This window comes from Danio rerio, chromosome 10, assembly GCF_049306965.1.
Source record: "Danio rerio strain Tuebingen ecotype United States chromosome 10, GRCz12tu, whole genome shotgun sequence".
Lineage (NCBI taxonomy): Eukaryota > Metazoa > Chordata > Actinopteri > Cypriniformes > Danionidae > Danio > Danio rerio.
This window is the reverse complement of record NC_133185.1, coordinates 3,088,399-3,114,056: the sequence shown is the minus strand read 5'-3', so window position 1 is coordinate 3,114,056 and position 25,658 is coordinate 3,088,399. Positions and strand designations below refer to the sequence as shown.

The 25,658-nt window shown below is 37.5% G+C and overlaps 1 protein-coding gene and 1 long non-coding RNA gene across 4 annotated transcripts in view; one reads left to right on the top strand and one right to left on the bottom strand.

Annotated features, from left to right (window-relative positions):
• LOC556989 (myosin-IIIb) overlaps positions 1-25,658 on the bottom strand; it is a 68,761-nt gene that overhangs the window by 23,817 nt on the left and 19,286 nt on the right. For all 3 annotated transcript variants that reach the window (XR_012386071.1, XM_679943.9, XM_005172588.6), the window contains exons 5-13: positions 16,329-16,431; positions 16,035-16,191; positions 14,665-14,767; positions 12,490-12,615; positions 7,837-7,945; positions 7,196-7,312; positions 4,796-4,896; positions 1,712-1,798; positions 977-1,042 (exon numbers count right to left, since the gene is read on the bottom strand). Coding sequence is in view for 2 of the 3 variants with exons in the window: in XM_679943.9 (XP_685035.4) it covers positions 977-1,042; positions 1,712-1,798; positions 4,796-4,896; positions 7,196-7,312; positions 7,837-7,945; positions 12,490-12,615; positions 14,665-14,767; positions 16,035-16,191; positions 16,329-16,431 (969 nt within the window). In the remaining variant the exon portion in view is untranslated. The remainder of the gene's footprint in view (positions 1-976; positions 1,043-1,711; positions 1,799-4,795; positions 4,897-7,195; positions 7,313-7,836; positions 7,946-12,489; positions 12,616-14,664; positions 14,768-16,034; positions 16,192-16,328; positions 16,432-25,658) is intronic.
• Positions 1-25,658, top strand: part of LOC141376286 (uncharacterized) — a 501,640-nt gene that overhangs the window by 467,982 nt on the left and 8,000 nt on the right. The gene's annotated exons all lie outside the window — the stretch shown is intronic.

Here is a 25,658-nt window from a genome sequence, read left to right as displayed (position 1 = left end):
GCTAATTATTTTGTCCCTTTAAAATGGTGTTTAAAAAATTAAAAAACTGCTTTTATTAAAGCCGAAATAAAACAAATAAGTCTTTCTCCAGAAGAAAAAAATATTATCAGACATACTGTGAAAATTTCCTTGCTCTGGTAAACATCATTTTTGGGGGGGGGGGGGGGGGGATAATTCTGCCTTAACTGTATATAGGATGAACGTGCACAGAGTATATCAAATAGACGGCTGTAAAAATGCACTTATATGCATTCTATAAATAAACAGCAACAAAAAGCAGAGATTGCAAGTTTTATTCAATGCATTTGCAAAGAAATAAACATGTTTTATAGAGCAAAAAAAAAAATACAATAAAATAATTTCACTGATAAATATATATATATATATATATATATATATATATATATATATATATATATATATATATATATAAATAAAGACTTGCTATAGAGCGCAATTTTGCAAAAGAAATTCAAATAAAATGATTAATATAATTAGAAAGACAAAATAATCATTAATAATATTTTTTTACAGTCTCTGATATGTAAAATAGATTGAAATAATTACACTTTTAGATGTCCAGATACATCCAATATGACTTAAATGAGAACTGTTAGAGGATTACCACAAGAAAAAAAAACTCTAATTTGTAAAACAAACAAACAAACAAACAAACAAACAAACAAACAAACACCCTACAATTAATAAATAAATAATCCCCCCCTCTTATTTATAGAAATTAAAATACTCTATTTGTACTAGATTTGAATTCCACTTTTAGTTTAAAACCTGCCAAAGACATTATTATTATTATATTTCTGTTCTTAAACTTATTTATTAAGCACTCATTTTTATCCAAGTATGGAAAAAAGAAGCACTTCAACTCATCAGAGAGCAGTATATAATGCTATGACAAGTCTAAGCTATTGAAAACATTTTAATGCACACTGGATGTGTCAGGTTTTAGCTCACATACCTGAGGAAAGGCACTTTGTTCATCCAGCAGTGAGAGAATCCCAATGGGCTTCATGAGAAACAGGTCCTGCAAGAGAAATAAATCTGAGTGAATGAGTGAGTGAGAGTGAGTGAGCAAGTCAGGTGTGTGAATGAGCGGGTGAGCAAATTAGTGAGTGAGTGAGCGAGTCAGCCAGCTGTGTGAATGAGCGGGTGAGCAAATTAGTGAGTGAGCAAATGAGTGGGGCAAATGAGCAAGCAAAAAAAAAACCGAGGTATGTATTGAACCGTGGGCTAACTGTATTGTTGCATCGCTAGTATATACGATTAATATCCCACTCTGGGCACAGCTGTATATACAACAGGTTAGGATCCACTAGTCTACAAAAAACACAGAGCTGTTTTCAGAGCTGAATGTTTGGGTTGAACATGTCCTACATTAAATCTGCAGCTTTTAAAACGGGCAGCCATAATCACAGGGCAGAGTTCATATTTACAGAGCAGATCGACCCAGGAATGAAAACAAGCTGAATGTAAAGAGCCCGGTTTCCTCCAAACGCTCATGGAGGGAATCTGAAAGCAGCTCCAGTGTCCTGCTCCGTCAGCACTTCCTGAGTTCGGGATTTACCACACGACCGTCTGCCAAACGCAGAGCGCGAGCAGATTTGGAGACAGAAAGAAGGAAAAAGAGGGAAAATAGCTGGAGGGAAACCACCATAAATAGGGGTGAAAACTGTAGTCTTGACTGCAGACGCACCAGTATGGGTTTGTTGTCCTTGTAGGTTATGGTCTCCCACGTGATTCCTTCCTCTTTATATTCCTTCTGCTCCATCAGAAAAATGTGCTGAAGGGAAACAACATGGAAAAATGGGATCATAGGAAATGTAAAGTGGTCTTTAAATGGTTTCTAACATCAGCTGCTTGCTTTTCAATACACAATAGGCTTTAAAACTTATCGTGAAATACACTTTTGCTAAGTTATATGAACATATATTTATATTTGACAATTTATTGACAGAGTTAGAGGTAGTCCAAAGTGCAAAAGCATATTTAAACATACATTAAAAATGAAAGCATGTTAGAGCTCGTGTGTATAATAGTTACCATCCAAATATGCAAATTAGAATTATGCGCAAAACTGGAATATCGCATATAACATTTATAATTCATCCGATGAGTCAAAGGCCTCGTTTACACTGTCAAGTCATTCATTCATTCATTTTCTTGTCGGCTTAGTCCCTTTATTAATCCGGGTCGCCACAGCGGAATGAACTTTTTTACGCAGCGGATGCCCTTCTAGCCGCAACCCATCTCTGGGAAACATTCACACAACGGACAATTTAGCCTACCCAATTCACCTGTACCGCATATCTTTGGACTGTGGGGGAAACCGGAGCACCCGGAGGAAACCCACACTAACGCAGGGAGAACTTGCAAACTCCACACAGAAACACCAACTGAGCCGAGGTTCGTACCAGCGACCTTCTTGCTGTGAGGCGACAGCACTACCTACTGCGCCACTGCCTCGCCCCCACTGTGCCCAATTCCAATTTGTTGCCTGTATTAGATTTTTTTTTGCCCATTCGTTTACACGTTCTTTTAATTGTGACCCATAACCGATTCATGCGTTTACACTTGCACGATGTTGTAAATTGTTTGGCATGCGTAAAGGCGCGTTCAAGCATCTGCACCATACTAGCCACGTTGGAAGAAATAGTTCTGCTTTCAGCTCTGCGAAATATCAGAAGTTCGTCCAGCTTGAAAATGATTTTGAGGCGGAGGAGGAAGGAAAGGGCCGTCATCGCAGCTTTCACCTACGGTTTAAATATGACGTCCTCCACCATTCAGAGGAATTTGTAGGTACGTGAGAGATCTCAGGTCTGGTGGGAGCAAATCGTGGTGACTCACCACTTTCCTCCTCCATATTTCTTCTGTTGTTGTTGTTGTTTACCGCGTTGGCGTCTCCACACATGCTCTTCCTTCTATGTCATTAAACCGTGGGGAAGTATCACAATGTCGCAAGTTTAATGATGTACAAAGCGAAATGCCTCAATAAATCCGATGTGCCTGTTTACATGATAGTCACATGGTCACATACAGTTGAAGTCAAAATTATTAGCCCCCTTGAATTATTAGCCCGCTGTTTATTTTTTCACCAATTTCTGTTTAACGGAGGGAAGATTTCTTCAACACATTTCTAATCATAGTAGTTTTAATAACTAATTTCTAATAACTGATTTATTTTATCTTTGATGACTGTAAATAATATTTGACTAGATATTTTTCAAGACACTTCTATACAGCTTAAAGTAACATATAAAGGCTAAACTAGGTTAATTAGGTTAACTAGGCAGGTTAGGGTAATTAGGCAAGTCATTGTATAACGATGGTTTGTTCTGTTGACTGTTGAAAAAAAAAAAAGCTTAAAGGGGCTAATAATTTTGACCTTAAAATGGGTTTAAAAAATTGAAAACTGCTTTTATTCTAGCCAAAATAAAACAAACAAGACTTTCTCCAGAAGAAAAAAATATTATTAGACATACTGTGAAAATTTCCTTGCTTTGTTGAACATCATTTGGAAAATATTTAAAAAAGAAAAAAAATTCAAAGGGTGGCAAATAATTCTGACTTCAACTTTATCCGATTTATATCGGAATGATTTTTTTACATATGATGGAGGCCCGAAACTGATCTCTGAATATCCACATGCATGCATTTTTTCCGTGTTGACACTGTCATAGGCCAAATCCTCTCTGTGTCACATATGAGCAAAAATTCCAAACCGGGTCACATTTAACTGGCAGTGTAAACGGGGCTGAAGAGAACAAAGCCATCACTTCCTGATAAACTGCCATTAAACTCCAAGAAAAGAAAATTGGAGTTTGTTGCAGTAGATGTGCCTTTTTCTTATAAAATAAATAACTTTGACTGACATGAAAAAAAGAAGTGTGCTGCGCTTTTTATGTCGCTAGGCAACCAGTCATCTCTATTGCCAGACTGACTTGCTTCTAGACCTGCTGCTTTTTAATAATATTGTGATATACAGGATTTGTCACACAGCTCCAGATAACTTGAAACAGCAACCACTAGTGCTGCTGTGCTGATGGTCGTGGGGAGTGGAGAACATGTGTCTGATTCCAGCGACGCTCCAGGGACAGACGAGTCTTCATTGAGGCCATCTTCCAGCATAAACCACGGCGAATGAAGTTCTGCACAAGACTTTTGGCCAGCGGAGAAATTAAAATGGTCGTGCCCAACTGAGTCTGGTTCTCTCAAGGTTTTTTTTCTTCACTCTCATCAGGTGAAGTTTTTTTTCCCTCTCCGCTGTCGCCACTGCCTCGCATGGTTCAGGATTGGTAGAGCTACGCATCGATGAATTTGCTCTTCAGTGTTTGAACTCTCAGTAATGATTAAATCACACTGAACAGAGCTAAACTGAACTGAACTGAACTTAAACACTAAAACCTGAACCACACTGTTCCAGTTACTGAACCACACTGTTCCAGTTACTATGACCATTTATGTGAAGCTGCTTTGACACAATCTACATTGTAAAAGCGCTATACAAATAAAGCTGAATTGAATTGAATTGAATTGAACTAGTCTCTTCCCCATGTTTAAAAGTCTCTCGACTGCGCTTTTTCTGCTGACTTTGTTTTCATCTGCAGATGCAAATGTTTTGAGAACGCAAAATGCTTGCAGCATTAGAAAACCATTCAAAAAAGTACAGAGTAGAAGCAACTCTGAAAGTACTTAAAGGCAAGTAAATAGTGTGCAAATTACATTTTTGAGTGAACTATCCCTTTAATATGAATCTCATGATACACTATGAGGGACTTACGTGGTTGAAGAAATACTGGAGCTGTTCATTAGCCAGATTAATGCAGAGCTGCTCAAATCGGTTTACAGCAAAGTTTTCAAAGCCAAAGATGTCGAGGATTCCTAGAAACAGAACAAACTTAAATATCCCAAAAAACTTCCCAAAATATATTCATTTAAAATCAAAATTTATTAAATTTCATCATCAAATTAATTATACTTATTTAAAAGAATTAAAATATTACTGTCAATTATTATTATTAACTAATAGAGTAATACAGCACGTCTCTCTTTACTGCACATTTAATTACACTCATCGGCCACTTTATTAGGTACACCTGTCCAACTCGTTAATGCTCGTTCATTAACATTTTTAAATAGCAAATCACATGGCAGCAACTCAATGCATTTCAGCATGTAGACATGGTCGAGACGATCTGCTGCAGTACAAATCAGTGAATCATCTCAGACTGGTTTCTTGAACATGACAATGAGTTCAATGTACTCAAATGGCCTCCACAGCCACCAGATCTCAATCCAGTAGAGCACCTTTGTGATGTGTTGGAACAGGAGAGCCACATCATGGATGTGCAGCCAACAAATCTGCAGCAACTGTGTGATGCTGTCATGTCAATATGGAGCAAAATCTCTGAGGAATATTTCCAGTATCTTGTTGAATCTATGCCATGAAGGATTAAGGCAAAATGGGGTCAAACGCAGTACTAGTAAGATGTACCTAATAAAGTGGCTGGAGAGTACATAAATAAATAAATATATTCAGAACTCTACTGAAAGTATCATTGTAATCGGGACTGCGACATAACCCTAATTAGACAGTATAAACCACTGTTCACATTATAAAAATAACATCATAATATATATAGATAGATAGATAGATAGATAGATAGATAGATAGATAGATAGATAGATAGATAGATAGATAGATAGATAGATCATTTGAGGTATTAAAGAGCCCATATTATGGGTTTTTGAAAATGCCCCTCCATGTAGTGTGTAACACAGCTCATAGTGCTTCAAACGAGTCGCCTTGATACCGATTCATTAGGTGTTTCGCCATGACGTATGAACGAAACCAAGTTATTCACGTGCACGCGCAAACCCGGGAGATTTCAAACCTGAGGCCCCGCCCTCTGACGCAGTAACCCAGACACACACACACACCCACAAACACACACACACAAACATGCCGGTCGATTGAAGTCACACTGCAGATGGATATATTGAGTCTCTACCCAAAGATGAAACCTCAGCATTATAGCCAAGCAGTTGGAAACTTCTGCAAACTACATGCTACAAAGAATACTTCATCAGCGTTTGTTAAAGTAAGGATCAGTAAAGAGTAACTTACTAATGGACGTCAGGATGAGTTTCTTCCTCCATTTCTCAAACGTAAGTACGTGCGATTAAAGTTGCCTCGTTGACTCTAGCTTGCAAATGTATTTAGTTGTGATTTGTTACTTGTAACCGCGTGTACTGTATCAGGTTAACTGGCTATATTCTCTTATCGCGTGCAAAGTCACGTTAAAAACGCGACGCGTGCTGTTTGTTTACGGAGCTCCGTGGTAGAGGTCTGCATTCCCGCGGCTGTCCCCGCGCCAGATTTCTGCGGCGCGGGAATAAATTTTCGAATCAATTGCGGGAGCGGTCGGTAACAGGTTTAATTTGGGACGGGAGAGGGCTGTCTAGCAATATCGTGGATATTGCTATGCGAATGAGACAGAGCTTTGCCTGCCTGTGTGTCTGCTTGGCGCTTGTGTGTATGTGTTAGTGCGCGCGTATGAGAGAGAGAGAGAGAGAGAGAGAGAGAGAGAGAGAGAGCTCTGTCTGGCTGTCTCTGGACTGTTTAGCTGGGTGATTTTCGGTTATGTTCTCCCCCGCTCTTTAGCGGGATCGGGCGCGGCGGGCAGAAAACGGGGCGGTTCGGGCACCGGGACAAGAAATTCTAAATATAAGCGGGAGCGGTCGGGTTCAGGCTAAAACCTGGCGGGTGCAGGCGGAAGCGGGAGCGTTGTCGTCCGGAGGTGTGTGTGTGTGTTTTTGTGTGTGTGTGGCAGCTAAAATCCACGCCTACACTATCGAGCGTGTATGAACTGTGATTACTTTTATATTGCTGATTAGCTATTGGGCATTTCATTCTCTGACTGAAGGCAGTCGACCAATCGCAGCAGACTGTCATCGGTCCAATCAGCACAGATTAGCTTCGCGCTAAGGAGGGGTTTGGGAACAAATGAATCACTGGACGATTCATACAGGAGTCGCTGGGATAATTAGGTAACAATAATTGCAGATTATAAGACCATGAAAGTGTTTTTTGACTTTGCATGCATATTAGACTGTTGTTGGAGACCCTTACAACCAAGATATGACCCTATTTCATGTATAATATGGGCTCTTTAATTACCTATTTCGTTGAGTTCCACATCAAAGTCTACTTTTGGAGCGAGCTGTTCGTTGATTTTACTGACGATCCACCCAAACACTCGACCGTAGGCCACTTTAGCGATGGAGTCCCTGGCATCTGAAACAATCATGACAAACAAAATGGTGTTCATCCTGTAAGTGTGATTATGGAGTCAGACGTATGTCAATAGTCGATTATTATCAAGACAGTGAACATGCACAAAACTGATATTATGGTACTGTGAATATTGATGTATTTTAGAGATACTTCGAGAGTGCTTTTAAAGAATACGTACTTTGTATTTGCAGCGGTGTTCATAACAGTGTCAAAAGGTTGGACACCAAGTATGCTACTGTTCATTTAAAAACCTCTTAAACATTGTTTACATTTTTAAAAGAAAGAATTAAGAAAATAAGTACAGTATTTTAAATTCAATTAAAAGCATTCTATATCAAATTTTATATATAAAGTAGGGATACTCATATTGATCGTTTAACCGTTAACCGAAAGGATTCTTTTGTAAAGAGAGCATTTTATTATGTATTGTGATATTCAGCAATCAATGACAATGAGAACATTTGATTTGGTGGTCTAGAGTGAACACCCAGCAGCAGAGGGAGTGTGTGGAGTGTATGTGGTACCCTCGGCCTGCTGCTGGTTGTGGAGTCTTTGAATGGCTTCTCCTCGAGTCATTGACGTGGTGCAGGTCAGACTCTTCAGCAGGTCTTCTTCCTGGACGCCAAACTGACCCTGAAACAGAAACAAACACACGGTGACTCTGTTGTGTCACACACACACACACACACACACACACACACACACACACACACACACACACACACACACACACACACATACACAAAACATACATTTGCTTGTTTTGAACCAAAATAAAAACATGATAGCAATATCATGTCCAATTATTAAATTACAATTTATTACGATTACGATTTATTAAATAAATGTGATATGAAAGGTTATTTTTTATTCAGTATTGTTATTATTATTATTATTTATTATTATTAGTAGTAGTAGTATTAATAGTAGGTGTATACAGTATATTGATATATAATTGCAGAATTATATATTACCACATCAAGAGTTTCTAAATAAAGTCTAGTAACTTTAATAATGTGCAAATATCAAACTCTAAATTAGCTATCATTTAAATAAATGTGATCTAGTTTTTTATTTGTATTCAATTTTATTATTCTCATAATTATTCTTATTATAAATAATAATAATATTAATAGAAATAATAATAATAATAATAATAGTAATAATAATTATAATAAATAATAATAATAATGATGAATTAATAATAACAATAATAAATAATAATAATAATAATAATAATAATAATAATAATTAGGGCTGCACAATATATCGTTTGATCAATATTGCAATGTATCCGCATGTAGTCACATCACGGGATCAGATTGTTTATTAAACATTAAAAGATAAAGCTATTGTTAAATATGATTATTTTTAAATCATTTACACGATGATGAGCATGTTATTTTATGCTTGGTTGTTCAATTTCTATAACTGAACTCCAGCAAAGCACTGTTTATTTGACTTTTATTTGTGTTCTGTCGTATTTATAAATGCTTTTAGTTTAACCTAATTATTGCAAAGTCACTGCATAGAAAAAGACGTGATCTTCCCAATCTATCTAAATCAAGGGTGCTCAAACTTTACCAAATTGTGCACCCTTACTTGCTCACAAAACATGCATATGCTCCAGATGCTAGGATCCTTATTCTTTATTTTGATTATTATGAGACCCAAAAAAGACTGCATTTAAATCATGTTGTGTAACACAAAGCAGAGTGGAAGTAAGCAATAAACTGTGCTTAAAAAAACAAAACAAAAGGGAGAAAACAAAGAACAAAAAAGAACAATGACCAGCCAAATGTGACCAAGACGTAAATGTCATGCAGGAAAGGTCAAGCTAATTTGTGCGTTTAGATACTGGGGGCTGTTTGTGGACACACACACACACACGGCACAAAGTAAAACAAAGACCATTAGATGTAATTTTCCCAATCTGCTCTAAATTAAAGTTCACTGCAAAAAGAAATATTTTCTTACTTTAATTTTTATAGTTCAAAATTTTTTTTTTTACTTGTAGATTAATCCTACACATGTAACGATCGCAGAGAGATCACCTTTACGTCATTCAAATCACATGTATGAAAGCATTTAGGCCTTTCTGTAAAATATAATGATGACGGAAGAAGTTGTGGTGGGTTATTCGGGATGTGCTGGGTTTCTTAGGTTAATAAAGGTGTCTTCTGTCACGACTTGTTTCGCCTGCATTAATGTATTCAGTGTAAGCTGCAGCATTAATCATTAAAAGATCAGGATCTCAACACCCACGCAACCTAAACTATAAATGATGGTGATTTGCATACGTTTCTTAATCCTTCAAATCACTGTTTGAAAAACACAAAAATCAAGAAAGATTGAGTGTTTAGTCTTTTGAGTTAGTTATGAAGTTACAAACTTTATAGAGAACACTTTATAGTTACGATAAAACCACTGATGTTAATGGTAAAGATTAAAATCACCGTCATATGCGTTTAACTTGGGCTCAAAAATGAAAGTTGTCAGCAGCAATTACATTATTTAAACAATAGGTGGCGACAAGCAGCCACCCATAACTAAAAAACCATCATGTGATCCTAACCGTGAAATTTGTGATCCATTACACCACTAGTCCAAATAGCAAAAGCTTTTAAAATAAAGAAGCATTTTCTAGACGAGTAAAAAAAATATTGTCCCATTTTCAGAAATTAAGTGAGTGTTCCCTTAAAGCAAAAATAAAGCTAAATAATCTGCCAAACATCAAGCAAAATAACCAGATTTTAAAACGCAAAAAGGATTATTTTCGCCTTTTTATTTACATTTTTTTACATATAAATTTTCTTATATTTGGCCTAATTTAACTCAATTTTGACTTTTTCAGAAAACAAGACGATATGTTTTGCTCGTCTAAAAAGTGCTTCTTGCTTTAAGGATTTTCAGATATTTGCATTAAAGCACTTTAGCAGTGTACATTAGATAAATGGAAATGAAAAGTCCTAAAAGGAAATAACTGGCCCATACGTGCAGGACAGGAGCTCATTGAGGCTAAACATAGGCACTCTTGGCCTTTTCAGTGCTTCTGTGCGTCTTATCGTAAAAGGCCAGATGTAAGCGGATCCACACCTCCTTTGGTTTGCCCTTAAAAGAGTTTCTTTGTGTGCGCACAGGTCATAATTCAGCTGATTAAACAGCCCGAGGTGACGCGAACATTCATCTGCTGACAAAACACGTACGCTTTCTACAGTCCTTCAGCTGCTGCTCGTGGGTGAAGATCAGTGTTGGGCACGTTCCTTTAAAAGAGTTATTACTTACTAATTAATTCTCACAAATAGTAACTGAGTCTCATAATTTTAAACATAACTAATTAACATGGAAAGTAACTGGTGCATTACTTTAAAGAAATCTAATATGTCAAATGGCTATAAAACATTGTACACTAATCTACACTCTTTTTGGGTGCTTTCACACTTGGTCCATTTGCCTGGACCGTACCCAAGTTTGATCGTCTCCCCCTGCCACCTCCTCGGTTGGTTTGTGTTCATACTGTCTGTTTTCCTTCTGAACCCCGGTACGCTTGCTGTTTTGTTTACGGCAGTTGCTAGGTGACGTCCGCACATCGCGGTCATTCTTCTTTCACTGAAGCTTTCGGTTTTGGACATACAGAAAGCGACTCGCGTCCATCTGCCGCAAACATATTATAAACATTCAGAACATCACGCAGTGTCTGCAGAAGCTGTTTTTGGAGGAGACAAGCAGACATCAATGTGTATCGTGTTTGCCCTGGCTCAATCCCGCGTGTGTCACCAAGGTACGAAACGTGACATACACAAACACGAACGAATGTTATGACAACGTTTGTTGTACAGTCGGCGGTTCACTTCCGTGATTTGGTATGATTGCATTCACATCACAAGTGAACCGTACCAGAGTTCGCATGAACCGTACCCCAGACCACCTCTTTCAGGTGGACTTGGGTACAGTTCACGGGTGCGCACCCGAATTCAGAAGACACGTTCACACTCGCCTAACGTACCATACTATGACGTCAAACGAACCCGGGTGCGGACCAAAAGTGCTAGTATGAAAGCACCCTTAATGTTGTTGTGCGACAATGTGAGACTATATATCTAAACTAGGGCTTAACATTAACACTCGCCAACCTGCTAAATGTAGATTTCAGCTATGGCGGGTTAGACAGTCACTCTCACTAGCCACTTTGGCTGTTTGAAAATAATTTTTAAATTGTGGATTTCTTAAAAGCAGGGTTCGACTATCAAGGCCTGTGCACACCAAGACGTTTTTTGCTCGCGTTTTCCGTCGACGTTTAACGCCTCGTGACTAATTAAAGGGCGTCAATATGATCGTGCACACTAACGCGCAAAAAAACCCAGCGTAAAAGCGTCATTTTAAAAAAAACGCCACATGCTTGGTTTTTTGTTTTGACGCGCCACGTTAAAACCTTCTCCACCGATCAGATCGGCACTTTTGTTCACGTGAACGGAGCTGCTGAAGTTACAGTAAACAGCACTTGGAGGCGCTCAAGCGCAAAACTGTCAATGCGAACGCACATTGAAGAAGATGCGCAGAGGCGATATGAACGTGAAGCTGCTTATTACTCTGGTGAACAATAATCATTTCTTCATCGCTAGAGCTGAAGCTGCTGCTTGAACCATCTATGCTTGTTCGAGTCACCAGTAACTTTAACAACAAGCGTGTGAACTTCCTCTCCTACTCTTCTTCTGTCAGAAGCTTAGTTGTGTAGCGCCATCTAACGTCAGAGAGTGATTTTGAATACTCCTCTGCTCAACACCAGTGAAAAATCGCTTGGGTTTGAATGCGGAAAAACATCTCGTAAAATGCTGACGGTAATCGCAAACGAAAAGCGTCCCAGTGTGTTGGAGCCTTAAGGATGCGTGCAAATGTGATCTTCGAATCGAGAAACAGCACCACTAACAAAAAAAAAAAAAAAACTTTTTAACGAGAAACGCAGGCCAGACACATGCACTATATTCTTCACATCTACTGATTTCTTTTTTTACAAGCGATTCCACACATTGTACACTAAAAGCAGCATGGAAAAAAGGTGTTGTTATAAATAAGTTTCAGTGGTCGTGAGCTGTCACTTCTGCTAAGCTGGCTTGTGAACTGCTGGCAGAGTTGTCTTGTCAACAAACTCTAGTGAAAAGTGCAGCCAGGAAACTCACAGCAGTAGCTTTCAGCCATCCACGTGACGCTTCAGACACTTTCAGAGCGTCACTGTCGGTCGTCTCGAACGTGATGTTTCCCAGAGACAGAATGCCAGCGAGAATGGTCATCATGTCCACTTTCTCCTACAAATGACGTGTATATGCTTATTACTGCATAAAATACATGCAATACAACTGCAGGTTAACTGTTTATATACAACACCTCTAACTGCAAATGCTGTTAGTTACAAGTTAATTAAAGTTATTAGTAACTAACAAAGGTTATGGTAACTAATAGCCTTAACTTTTACGAACTTGATTGTAATGCAATAATGCAAAGCTGCTTGGAAACAATAATTATTGTAAAAAGGGCTATAAGAATAAACTTGAATGGAATGTTTAAGGGATAGTTCACACAAAAATGTATCATTTACTCACTATTTAGTCATTCTTAAGTGTTTCTGAACGTTTATGAGTTTCTAAACACAAAAGAAGATGTTTTGAAGAATGCTGAAAACCGATAACAATTGGTGTTCATAGTAGGAAAAAACAGTAACACTTCAGAATAATGATCCATTAGTTCATGTATTTACTAACATTAAGTATCAATAATAGGGCAGCACGGTGGCGCAGTGGGTAGCACAATTGCCTCACAGGCAAGAAGGTCACTGGTTCGAGCCCCGGCTGGGTCAGTTGGCGTGGGTTTCCTCCGGGTGTTTCCCCCACAAGTCCAAAGACATGCAGTACAGGTGAATTGGGTAAGCTAAATCGTCCGTAGTGTACTATTGTGTGTGAATGAGTGTGTATGGATGTGTCCCAGCTGGGAGGGCATCCGCTGCATAAAGAATAAGCTGGATATGTTGGTGGTTCATTCCACTGTGGTGACCCCAGATTAATAAAGGGACTAAGCCGGAAAGAAAATGAATAAATGGAGTATTAATAATCCTGTAAAGCATTAATTAATGATAGTTCAACATAACTAATGCATTATTAAAATCTAAAGTTGTACTGGTTGGCATTTGTTATTTAACTATAGGTGCTTTCACACCTAGACGATTGTTTTGAAAGCTTGCATGTTTGCCCTGTTAGCTCGGTTCGTTTGGCATATGTAAAACCAGCAATCTGTCTGAGACGACCTGAATGAGGTGGTCTCGAATCGATTGAAACGAACTCTGGAGAGGATCAATTGTAATGAGGAAGCTATATAAACCAAAGAACCAGGCTATATCGCAGTGTATTATGGATATATTATAACCATGTTTACAACTATATGATTGAGAATTATGAGTAGGGAAGGATGCCATCATTCTTACTGACAAATGTGCGTTTGATGTTAAATACGAAAGTGAAAGCATGCTGAAATATTCAACAGAGTGCCGTTTATCCGTTAGGAAAATTGACCGAAATTACTTAATTTTTCCATATTTTATCCTTATAATATGCTGTATTAGGCCTATTGTTTAGCTCATTTCTGCACTGACGCCTCGAAAGGAAGATCAACAATGATCTGCTTCATGATCTGACTGCAGTCTTGGTTCATCTAGTAATTCTCTCTATAAAGCCTATAATGTATGATTCTATGTTTTTTAAGCTCATAATAAACAATAAAAAGTTATTAAATGTCATTATCAGAAACTAAAATAACGACGTATGCCCAGCGGAATCTGTGGGAATCAACCCTGAAACTGTCCAATGTGAGGAGAGTTTACTTGCACGTGACTTGTTTTAACTATTTTGGTCCATTTAGAAACTTTGCCACAAGAACACCAAGAACAAAATGCAACATTGTAACAATTTTAATCCCCCTTTCAGAACAAAACAATCAAATGCAGATGAAAGCAGCCTTAAATAACTCAATAAAGTAACAAAGATGAACAAACACAGTAATAAATGTATTACTAATAGTTTGTTCATGTAAGTAAATACATTAACTAACATTAACTAATGGACCATTATATAACAGAGTCAGCGGAAAAACAAATACTAAGGATGTCAATGGTTACAGGTTTTTAGCATTCTTCAAAATATCTTCTTTTGTGTTCGACAAACTCAAACAGGTTTGGAAGAGGTAAACAGAGAGTAAATGATGAGAGAATTTTCATTTTTTAGATGAACTGTGCCTTTAAACGTCAATAATAGGAATGTAACATATACATTTTTAAAATTTTTCATATTAATTTATTTTTTTCTTACCTGCTCTTCGAATCCTACCATGTCCATGGCGTTACACACCTCTGCATATTTCACGCGCCACGTCTGCACTACGTCTTCTTGCCCAAACCTGCCATTCAAATACCTGACAACAACAAAAAACCGTGGAAGATCACAATGATGTTTAGCGGTCAAAATGACCAGCACTGGTTTACATGCAGTAAAAATATCAGAAAAAAATGGAAATGTTTCATTTTGTGGTAAAAAAAAAAAAAAAAAAGACTACCAATCAGTATTCTTTTAGTGTCATTATCAAACCTTCATGTGTTTTTTAAAGTGAGAATTATTGTTTTTACATCTCAAGACAAAATTATTAGCTATAAAATATTAAACATAAAATATATAATAATTATCAAAGAATTTGCAATAATTTCATAAGTGATGCTAAATTCCCAGCACCAGGTCAATGCAAAGATGCTGTTCACTTGATTGAGGCATCGCAAATGACGCAATTCGTGCAAATTAAGCAGTGTGCGCATTAGACTCGTGTTTTTGGCTCTATACACCAACACACCATTACCAAAAATGTTAGAATTGTGTTGTCCTAATATTTTGAACCTGACAATATATATATGTATATTTAATTTCAACTTTCGACTGCGTTTTAGTAAACTGCATCATAAACCCAGAATAAAAATAAATAAATATATTAAAAAAACATAAAATATTTTAGATTATGCTGTAATTGCATTTAATAAAAAATCATATAATTATTCAATTGCACAAAACTAAAGACTAAAGCAGTTCTAGTGCACAAAAAAAAAAATCAATAAAATAAAAATAAACAAAAATGAAAAAATAAAAATTTCTATTAAACTATCCAAAAACCCTTAACCATGGAAAAATAAATGACAATAATAAATAAATAAATAAAAATAAATAAATAAATTTATTTATTTATTTATTTATTTATCAATCAATCAATCAATCAATCAATCAATTAATAAATGAATGAAAAATGAATAAATAAATGAATGAATAAATAAATAAATCAATCAATAAATGAACAAATAAATAAATGAATAAATTATTGAAAAAATAAATGAATAAAAAAATGAATAAATAAATAAATGAATAAATGAATTAATAAATGAACAAAACGCACAACCTTAAACACCTTCTAATGGGACTCTGCCAACATTTACAATCTCCTGACAACAATTACAGGAGAACATTTACACAATAAACACCAGAAACAAAGAAAAGATGACGTCCGTGCTGGAAATAGTTCTCATGCGACACACCTTCAAAAAAACTGCATTGACGAGATGCTAATCTAGGGTGCTCATCATAAACAACGCAGCTGATCCAGTTTCACGAGGGCAATGACATCCACATCACAGCTGACTCACCGGTACAGCGTCGGGTCCAGAAGGCCGTAAATTTCCTTATCCTCCAATGAAATTCCAGCCAACATGAGGTAGAAGATGTGGAAGTTCTGCTCCCCCTGGTCCTGGTGGACCACGCGAGATTTCTCCAGCAGGTACTCATTGATTTTGGCTCCTTTAACTATAAACAAAACAAAAATCCAGGTCAACGTTCAATCGATTCCATAGATTTATGGGTCAAGACACACACCCAGTGGGAGCTGCCAGGTTTATGGTGATGTATTCGAGTGTTATCTCTTCAGTCTGCCATAAACAAACCTGAGGAGTTCTGGAAACGGAGCTGGATGTACTTCCCGAAGCGACTGCTGTTGTCATTCATGACCGTCTGAGCATTCCCAAAGGCCTCCAGAAGCGGATTCACCTATTTCAACACAATCAGACAAGTTAGAATGAAGCTGCGGTCGCACTGCACTTTTCGCCCCATAGACTTCCATTCATACTAGGAATAGGCCATATGAACTTTCCAAAGGCCTTAACCTCCTAGGGCTTAGTGGCCACATATGTGGACAGCACATTTGAGCTCTTAAGTGGCTGTTTAAAATACTTTAAATGTTTTATATTTTGTTACAGACATACAGTGTTTCGCAGCATATGAAATGTCCCAAACACTATTTTAAACCGTCCAAAATGTACAAATAATGTTGTTGTTTTTATTTTCTGATAGTCCAAACATGTTTAAAAAATATGTATGTGTTATTAATGTATTAAAGGGCACCTATGGTGAAAAATCTACTTTTCAAGCTGTTTGGACAGACGTGTGAGTTAGTATAGTGTATATACTGTCATATTGGGGTGATATAAACACACACAGTCCTTTATTTTTTCAAATTTAACAACATAAAAACGGTGGACCAATTGGAGCGGCTTTCAGATCGACCGCAACTTGACGTAGGAGTGGGGTCCCCCGCCCACCAATATTGATTGACAGCTGCGTGCATTAACATGTCTCCGAAGTAACGCATATAATTATATCAACAAGACAGGACGAGCGCAAAGCAACCGGGAATAAAAGGTCTGTTCAGTTTGTTAGGATCATCAATCATCATCAGACGTGATCAAGAGTGAGTTTTACAAGTTTAACATGTTTTAAAACAGAGCACGTGTGTAATAAAGTACAGCCATTCACTTCAGATTCACTCCATCAGCACAGCCGTGTGTCTCTCTCACTGTCTCTGTGTGTGTGTGTGTGTCTGTGCTATGTATGTGTGTCTACGCTATGTGTGAGTGTGTTTTAGTCTGCGCTTAGTGTGTATGTGTGTGTCTGTCTGCGCTATGTGTGTGCGTCTGTCTGCGCTATGTGTGTGTGTGTGTGTGTCTACGCTAAGTATGTGTGTGTGTGTGTCTGCGCTATGTGTGTGTGTGTGTGTGCGTGTGTGTGTGTGTCTGAGCTGTGTGTGCGTGAACTTATTGTTGCAACTCCACATAAAATGCATCAGATACTGATTGGTGAAGTTCTTACTGTAGTTTTTCTCACAAACGTTACGTGAGATCTGCTTCCTGAGGCAGCCGAGGGCGGAGATTGAGGCATGTTGCTGACAGACACGTGGGAACGGTGGGCGGGGAGGACTAGCCTTAAAGGCCCAGTGCAAAGAAACAGCAACAACCTTTTCCCAGCTATAATACAGACACTTCCAACAGCTAAAATAAACACTCTGATGGGTGTTTTGAGCTGAAACTTTACAGACACATTCTGGGGACACAAAAGACTTATTAAATATGAAAAAAGGGGTAACCAATGTGCCCTTTAAAAACAGTCAGGAAAATTTGTTTTATGTAAATTTGGACCACAAGTCCAATAAAGTTGAAGTCAGAATTATTAGCCCCCATTAATTTATTTTTTTTCTTTTTTGTAAATATTTCCTAAATGATGTTTAACAGAGCAAGGAAATTTCCACAGTATGTCTGATAATAGTTTTACTTCTGGAGAAAGTCTTATTTGTTTTATTTCTGCTAAAAATGATCCACAGTTATTCAGTCAAAAATGATCCACAATAATATGTATGGGGATAATTTAGTTGTTAAGTTTATAACTTTTAATGTTGTTGTCTTGATGAGTGTTGCTCTTTTGTTGTGTGTATGCAGTTGTTGTCTTAAATCCAGTGTTAAAGAAACATTTCCTTTCTGTGCCATGCAGAAGGACAATAGTTTAAACAAACAAACAAATAAACAATATTAATACTGTATTGTTTTAATTGAGTAATTATTCATTCATTCATTCATTCATTCATTTTCTTGTCGGCTTAGTCCCTTTATTAAACCGGGGTTGCCACAGCGGAATGAACCGCCAACTTATCCAGCACGCTTTTACGCAGCGGATGCCCTTTCAACTGCAAGAATCACATGGAAACATCCATAAACACTCATTCACACACACACATTCAGACACACACACACACTACGGACAATTTTAGTTCACCCAATTCGCCTGTATTCGCATGTCTTTGAACATGTGGGGGAAACCGGAGCACCCGGAGGAAACCCAAGCAAACGCAGGGAGAACATGCAAACTCCTCACAGAAACGCCATCTGAGCCGAGGTTCGAACCAGCGACCCAGCGACCTTCTTGCTGCGAGGCGACAGCACTACCTACAGCGCCACTACGCCGCCTTGAGTAATTATATAATGTAACCTTTAAGCTACAAATGTTTATTTTACTGCACACAAATGCCTCAAGTTTGCTTCAAATTCTTACAGTCAGGCCTTAAAAAGCGCATGCCAAAAATAAACGTTCACTCTAAGGTTAAAATTTGAAATGACTCCACTATGTTGTAACTAATGTCTGGTCAACTAGAATCCCAACTACATTGCACATGTGGCTATTGCAGACCCGCACATTGCGATATCGATGCTGTAACAATATATTGTGCAGCCCTTGTTTTCTGAATCCATATACAATGCTTCATCTATAGACATTTCTCGCAGAACGCAACATTTTTACCATCCAGTACCAAGTAACTCTACAGTTCACAAAACTCCTAAACTCTGAAAGAGAAACCTCTGAGCGACAAGACTTTCCTCTGAGGCCATTTTTAAAAAAACACCATCCCTGAGCAAATCAGCAAGAAAGCAAAAGCAAACTAGGAATCTGGACATCTGAATGTGTTGTGTTCAGACAATCCTAAAAACCAGTTATTCCACTTTAAAAGCTGAGAACAAACACTGCACACACACACACACACACACACACACCTCCATTCAAGCATATAGTGTGACAACAGACGAAAACGGTGTTTAAGTTCACAACACATCACACGCCAGTGCAGGATGTGGAAATGTGCTAAACCAAAGTGTGACTGCTGAAGAAAGACACACGCAACAAAGGTTTCCAAACCCATGCTCAAATCAACAACAACAAAAAAAAAAACAAGGGTCAAAGTATATCACGTAATAATGGGGTAATATAACAGTAAGATTTTCCTGAGTCACACCATGGATGGACTGTTCTGGCTGATGCAACTCTTCAGAGAGCCAAGGTCACTTCCTAAAGCTCTCGGGTGTCTCTCTGAACTCCCCCAGACATCCTGTCTTACTGAGAGCGCTGCGAGACCAGGGAACATGTTCGGCAAGATTTCACAAAATTTGAGAGTTTTTCACAGACTGTCAACATCTTGGCTAAACCAGATATTTATTGGACCAGTTGTAGATTTATTAAGTGTAAACCTGTATTTTACAAGGACTATTTGTGCACAAATGCTCTTTGCAGAACACTCAAACTTAAAAGGTAAAGGATTATGTATTAAAAAGCACAAATATGTATGATTTTTTTTTCCATTAAAACCTATGAACAGATATTTTTTGCTGTTGGGTTGCCAAAAGTATTGACTTTGGTACAAGAAATGTAAATATACCGCGAACACTTGAGTGCTGTTGAGCACATTCTGAAATGTGTTTTAAAGCCGCGTCGATCAGCTGATCAGTCTATGAGCTGACATACAAGCGATTCGCTGATGGATCGGCTGATTGATGTGGCTTTAAAACTCTCCGGTTACCATATACAGTTGAAGTCAGAATTATTAGTCCCCCTTTGAATTTTTTTTCTTTTTTTAAATATTCCCCAAATGATGTTTAACAGAGCAAGGAAGTTTTCACAGTATGTCTGATAATATTTTTTCTTCTGGAGAAAGTCTTATTTGTTTTAATTTCGGTTAGAATAAAAGCAGTTTTTAATTTTTTTAAACATCATTTACAGGGACAAAATTTTTACCCCCTTTAAGCAACATTTTTTTTCGATAGTCTACAGAACAAACTATCGTTATACAATAACATGCCTAATTACTCTAACCTGTCAAGTTAATCTAAAGGTTTTAAAAGGTAAGTGAATCATAACAGCGCAAACTTTTTTATAAATATAGTAGTGCTGTGCCTTATTTGTTTAACCCTTGAAGGTTACATGCTGACTGACTGACTGACTGACAGACAGATGCGTGATGCGTGAGGCCAGCAAACACGACTTATAGCCGCTTCACTTTACTTTAGGACGCATTAATGCCGCTCTGTAGGTCCATTGGACACATTCATAAATATATTTCTAGCAAATCTAATAAATGTTGGAGACATACTTGTTGCATAAATGCACTAAATCGCACTTCAGCAGCGTTTATTTGAGAGCGCACAAGAAGATCTGCGCTTGAGCTGCGTATATTTAGGGGGCGTGCAAGAAGTTTTGTGCACGAGCAGAGGAAATCAGCGCGCAAGCAAAGAGATTTGCATGCTGTAGGCTATTACATAAATGCGATCTCGACTTCTAATACTGCGCTTCCGACATTTGCTATTGAAAACGCCACAGGTAGTTGGTAGATCTGTGTAAAACAGGCCTGCCGCCACAGCCAGAAAAAAATCCTAGAGGACTTTTGCGCTAAAATGCGTCCAGCGGTAGTTTCTGAATCTCCTAAAATGTCCAGGATGTCCGCTTTCCGAAGTTGCCGTTATTTGAATGCATTTTTGCATTACCTTTTCACAACGAGAAAAACATTAAATGATTAATCATTTAATAAACGACTCAGATAAACTTTACTAAATACTCGGAGAGGACGAAATATCCTGGCTGTGTGAAAGTCCAAACACATGCGCTATTGAATAAACTAAATTGGCCGTAGTGTATGTGAATGTGAGAGTGTATGGGTGTTTCCCAGTACTAGGTTGTGGCAGGAAGGGTATCCCACTGTGTAAAAAAGACGCCGGAATAGTTGGTGGTTCATTCCACTGTGGTGACCCTTGATAAATAAGGGATTAAGCCGAAGGAAAATTAATGAATGAATGACAGAATTTTCAGTTTTGAGTGAACTATCCCTTTAACTTATTTTAAAGTGCAAACTGTGGAGATTAGAAATGACACCTTTTATACACGCTCTAGGAGAATGTTTGGAATGTTACAAAATCAGCATTTCTAGAATGCCTTCAGGAAGATTGTGCTAACGTTCATGTTCACATTAGCAAAACTAGTCAAACGTAACATTCCCATTAACAAAACTGGAAATCTTTCTAAAACAATTATTTGTTTAATTTGGAAGTCTATGTAAATATATGTAAAACAGATCCTCTGTTACTCACTCAAGCATAGAACAAGTGTCCAACATCTCTCACACTCTGCTGAGAAAAGTTTAGCAAACAAAGATTGTGAAATACGAGCACACAGTGTACAGGAGGCAGTTGTTAAACCACAGCAATTACAACCACTACAAGGACTAAGAATACCATTTATGTTGTATCTATACAGTGCTCAGAATACATTTATTTAGTATGACCGGTTGCAGTTTATTCGAATAAAAAAAATAGATATACCATTAATGGCAAAACAGAAGATCCTATACAGTTTGGCAACCTTTTCTGTTGTATTTTGGAAAAATAGCTTTTTAACATATGCGACCAGTCTTGCATATCTAACCCTGTCTGTATCAGTGTCTGTATCTGACATATCAACAGTAATGGCTTACATAGGTGTCATTTGTTAATTTATTATTAAGTTTTTATTATCATCATTATTATTATTATTTTATTTGTTATTGCAGTGTTTTGTTTTTTTACTTTCCTTATTTTCCTTTGAATATGGTTCAGAAAGGAATGCGTTTAAATACCACCCGATATTAATTTTCTTCAATATTGTGAAATTAATGTATTATGTTTTTTCTTTTCCTCACTTTTAATAACTCTCTGATTGAGAATTGGCAAAAAAAAAAAAAAAAAGAAAGTTAAACGAGAATACAATTATTTATTCATTATATATATATATATATATATATATATATATATATATATATATATATATATATATATATATAATTTTTATATATAATTTTTATATATAATTTTTATATATAATTTTTATATATAATTTTTAAATCTATATATAAATTTTTTTTTTTTTTTCTGTGAATGTAAACGATATATTTTGGTGTATTTGGTCACCGAATGAGAATTGAGAAGGCTAAATTGTCTGTAGTGTTTGTGTGTGAATAAGTGTGTATGGGTGTTTCACAGTGATGGGTTGCAGCTGGAAGGGCATCCGCTGCGTAAAACATCATAACAGATTAATAAAGAGACTAAGCCGAAAAGAAAATGATTAAAACTACAAAAATTTCAACAATTTTATATTTTTTATGATTCTTAAATTCATTATTAAAAATGTATTTCGTATTTTTCCTAACATATACATTTGGGGTGTACTATTTTTTGGACTGTGACTTTAAATGAATTAAACATAAATATATTACTTTGAAGCATCTTATAGAAAACATTTAAGTATATAATATAGAAAATAAAGAGAGATCTGTGTGGGGTGTACCCATTTACGCATTACACACACACACAGTCTCAAAATAACCCGCCATCATGAGCTTTCTCAAGAAACATCAAGTTTTACTGTTGAGCTGTTGAGTCACTTTCTCAAAAACACTGCCATTCACCACATTTGAATCAGTTTCTCATTAATGACGCAGTAAAAGCATATGATGTGTCAAGAAGTGAACATGGCGTGCCATCAGAACCAAGAACTCGATGATTGTTTTAATGCATCTCACAATAATCTTCTTCAATAATCTGACGCAACATAGGAAAGCCTGTTATCTCTCTTCTGCTTCTGGACTGATTAAAACTACAATATCTTTGTTTTACTTTTATGTTGTGCAACCTTTAGTCTGAATTAGCCAACCTGCTTTTGAAAGCACAAAGACGTGTCATTAGCAGTAAGACGCTGACGCTGTTCGAGGAGCAGATATGATGCATTTTACCACAAACATGACAATATGGAAGCGTGTCCAATGTGTTCAGACTGTTAGAGATAAGATGTCAACTTTAAAAATCACAACACCATAAATAAAGCCAGGAATACTCCACTCCATGTGAACATCTGCTTCTCAAACCAACACCAAACCTCAAATTACAGACACATGCTTAAAAATACTGCAGTAGCACCCTCATATTTTGAAACACCACATGAAAATGCTTGAGTATTCATATTTACAGGGTTTAAAGGGGCCCTATTATCCTTTTCTCTTTATTTAATTGTGTTAGTCAGTGTGTAGTGTATGTTTGGGCATTAAAATATCTAAAAGGTTCCATAAAAATCCAATCCAAAGGAAAATATTAAGTTTTAATGATGTCAGTAAATTGTCCCAAATGTCGCCTATAGAAATTCAAATAGTAAGAGGATGCAAGACTAGCACAACAACAATACCATTGTCACTGTGTTATATGTCTTAAGCCTGATATATAGTTCTGCGGAGGGCTGGGCGATATGGAGAAATGCAATCTCAATAATTATTTTCCATATTGAACGATAACGATATACATTTTAATATTAGTTGTTAAAGCTTCCAGATTTAAAAGAGTAACTTAAGCCACAAAAATTAGAGGCTCCATTAGATGGCATAACATATTCATTTATTCATTTTCTTTTCGGCTTAGTCCCTTTATTAATCCGGGGTCGCCACAGCGGAATGAACCGCCAACTTATCCAGCATATGTTTTACGCAGCGGAAGCCCTTTCAACTGCAAGAATCTCAGGGAAACATCCATACACACTCATTCACACACACACACACACACACACACACACACACACACACACACACACACACACACACACACACTACGGACAATTTCAGCTCACCCAATTCGCCTGTACTCGCATGTCTTAGAACATGTGGGGGAAACAGGAGCACCCGGAGGAAACTCGCGCGAACACGAGGAGAACATGCAAACTCCACACAGAAATGCCAACTGACCCAGCCGAGGCTAGAACCAGTGACCTTCTTGCTGTAAAGTAACAATGCTACCCACAACGTCACCGCATCGCCCCTAGTATGCAAATTACTGACAAAATTTAACTAATAGAAAGACAAAAAAAAATCAAATTGTCTGTTAAGTTTGATGTAATTTTTTTAATCACTTCAAACGACCATTTTCATATTTTTAAAGAAACCTCTATGCATTTAGGGTACAGCAATTTTGACCCACAAGCTTTGTAACAAAAAAACTACAGGCACACACAAGCTCACTCCAACAAACACACCACCAAAATGCACGCACGCATGCACACACACACACACACACACACACACACACACACACACACACTCGCAGAAACACGCACGCGCACACAGACGCGCACGCACGCACGCACGCACACGCTCGCACGCACACACACACACACACACAATAAAAATCTGCTGCATTAACTTTTATGAATACTGTCTTTCTACAAAAATTAAATAAATTAAAGCTGCAAGCAGCGATGATAGGGACCTCGCACCCGGGCTCACCGCCGCCCGGTGACCTTACGATGACAGAGAACAGCGAACAATATTAATAAAAGCCGATATATATATAAAAAACCTAAGAAAAATACAGATTTATGCCAAACTTCCTCCTGTAAGCAGGTGGCGCTATACCTGTGACTCAAGATTGGCATGTAGATAACTTCAGGAGAGGAATTTAATCAACCATGTGAAGTTTCAGGCACATGGGACATTGTGTGGCTGAGTTATAAGCCAAACTACCTTTTGCCAGCAGGTGGCGTTATGACTGACTCAATATTGTTATGGGGATGTGTTCAGGAGTGGACTTTTATCAAACATGTGAAGTTTCAGGCAAATCAGAGATTGTGTGGAGATTGTGTTATAAGACAAACTACATTCTGCCAGCAGGTGGCGCTATTAAAAACTCAATATTATTATGTAGATGTGCTCAGGAGAGGACTTTCATCAACCATGTGACATTTTAGACAGATCGGACATTGTGTGGCCGAGTTACAAGCCAAACTACCTTCTGCCAGCAGATGGCGCTATTACTGACTCAATATTGTTATGTGGATGTGTTCAGGAGAGGACTTTTATCAATCATGTGAAGTTTAAGGCAGATCGGACATTGTGTGGTAGAGTTATAAGGACTTCCTGTTCCATGGCGAAGCGTTGAGGTTTGTCATGCCACCACAGACACGCCCCTCTGCAAAAACTCTAGATCTTCACAATATATCATCGCTAGAGCTTTCAGATGACACCACTCTATTTTGGTGCTGATACGGGAAAGTTTGTGGTAGGAGTTTGTTATAGTGTCAAACATGTCATTTCCTGTGGCCAGCAGGTGGCGCTA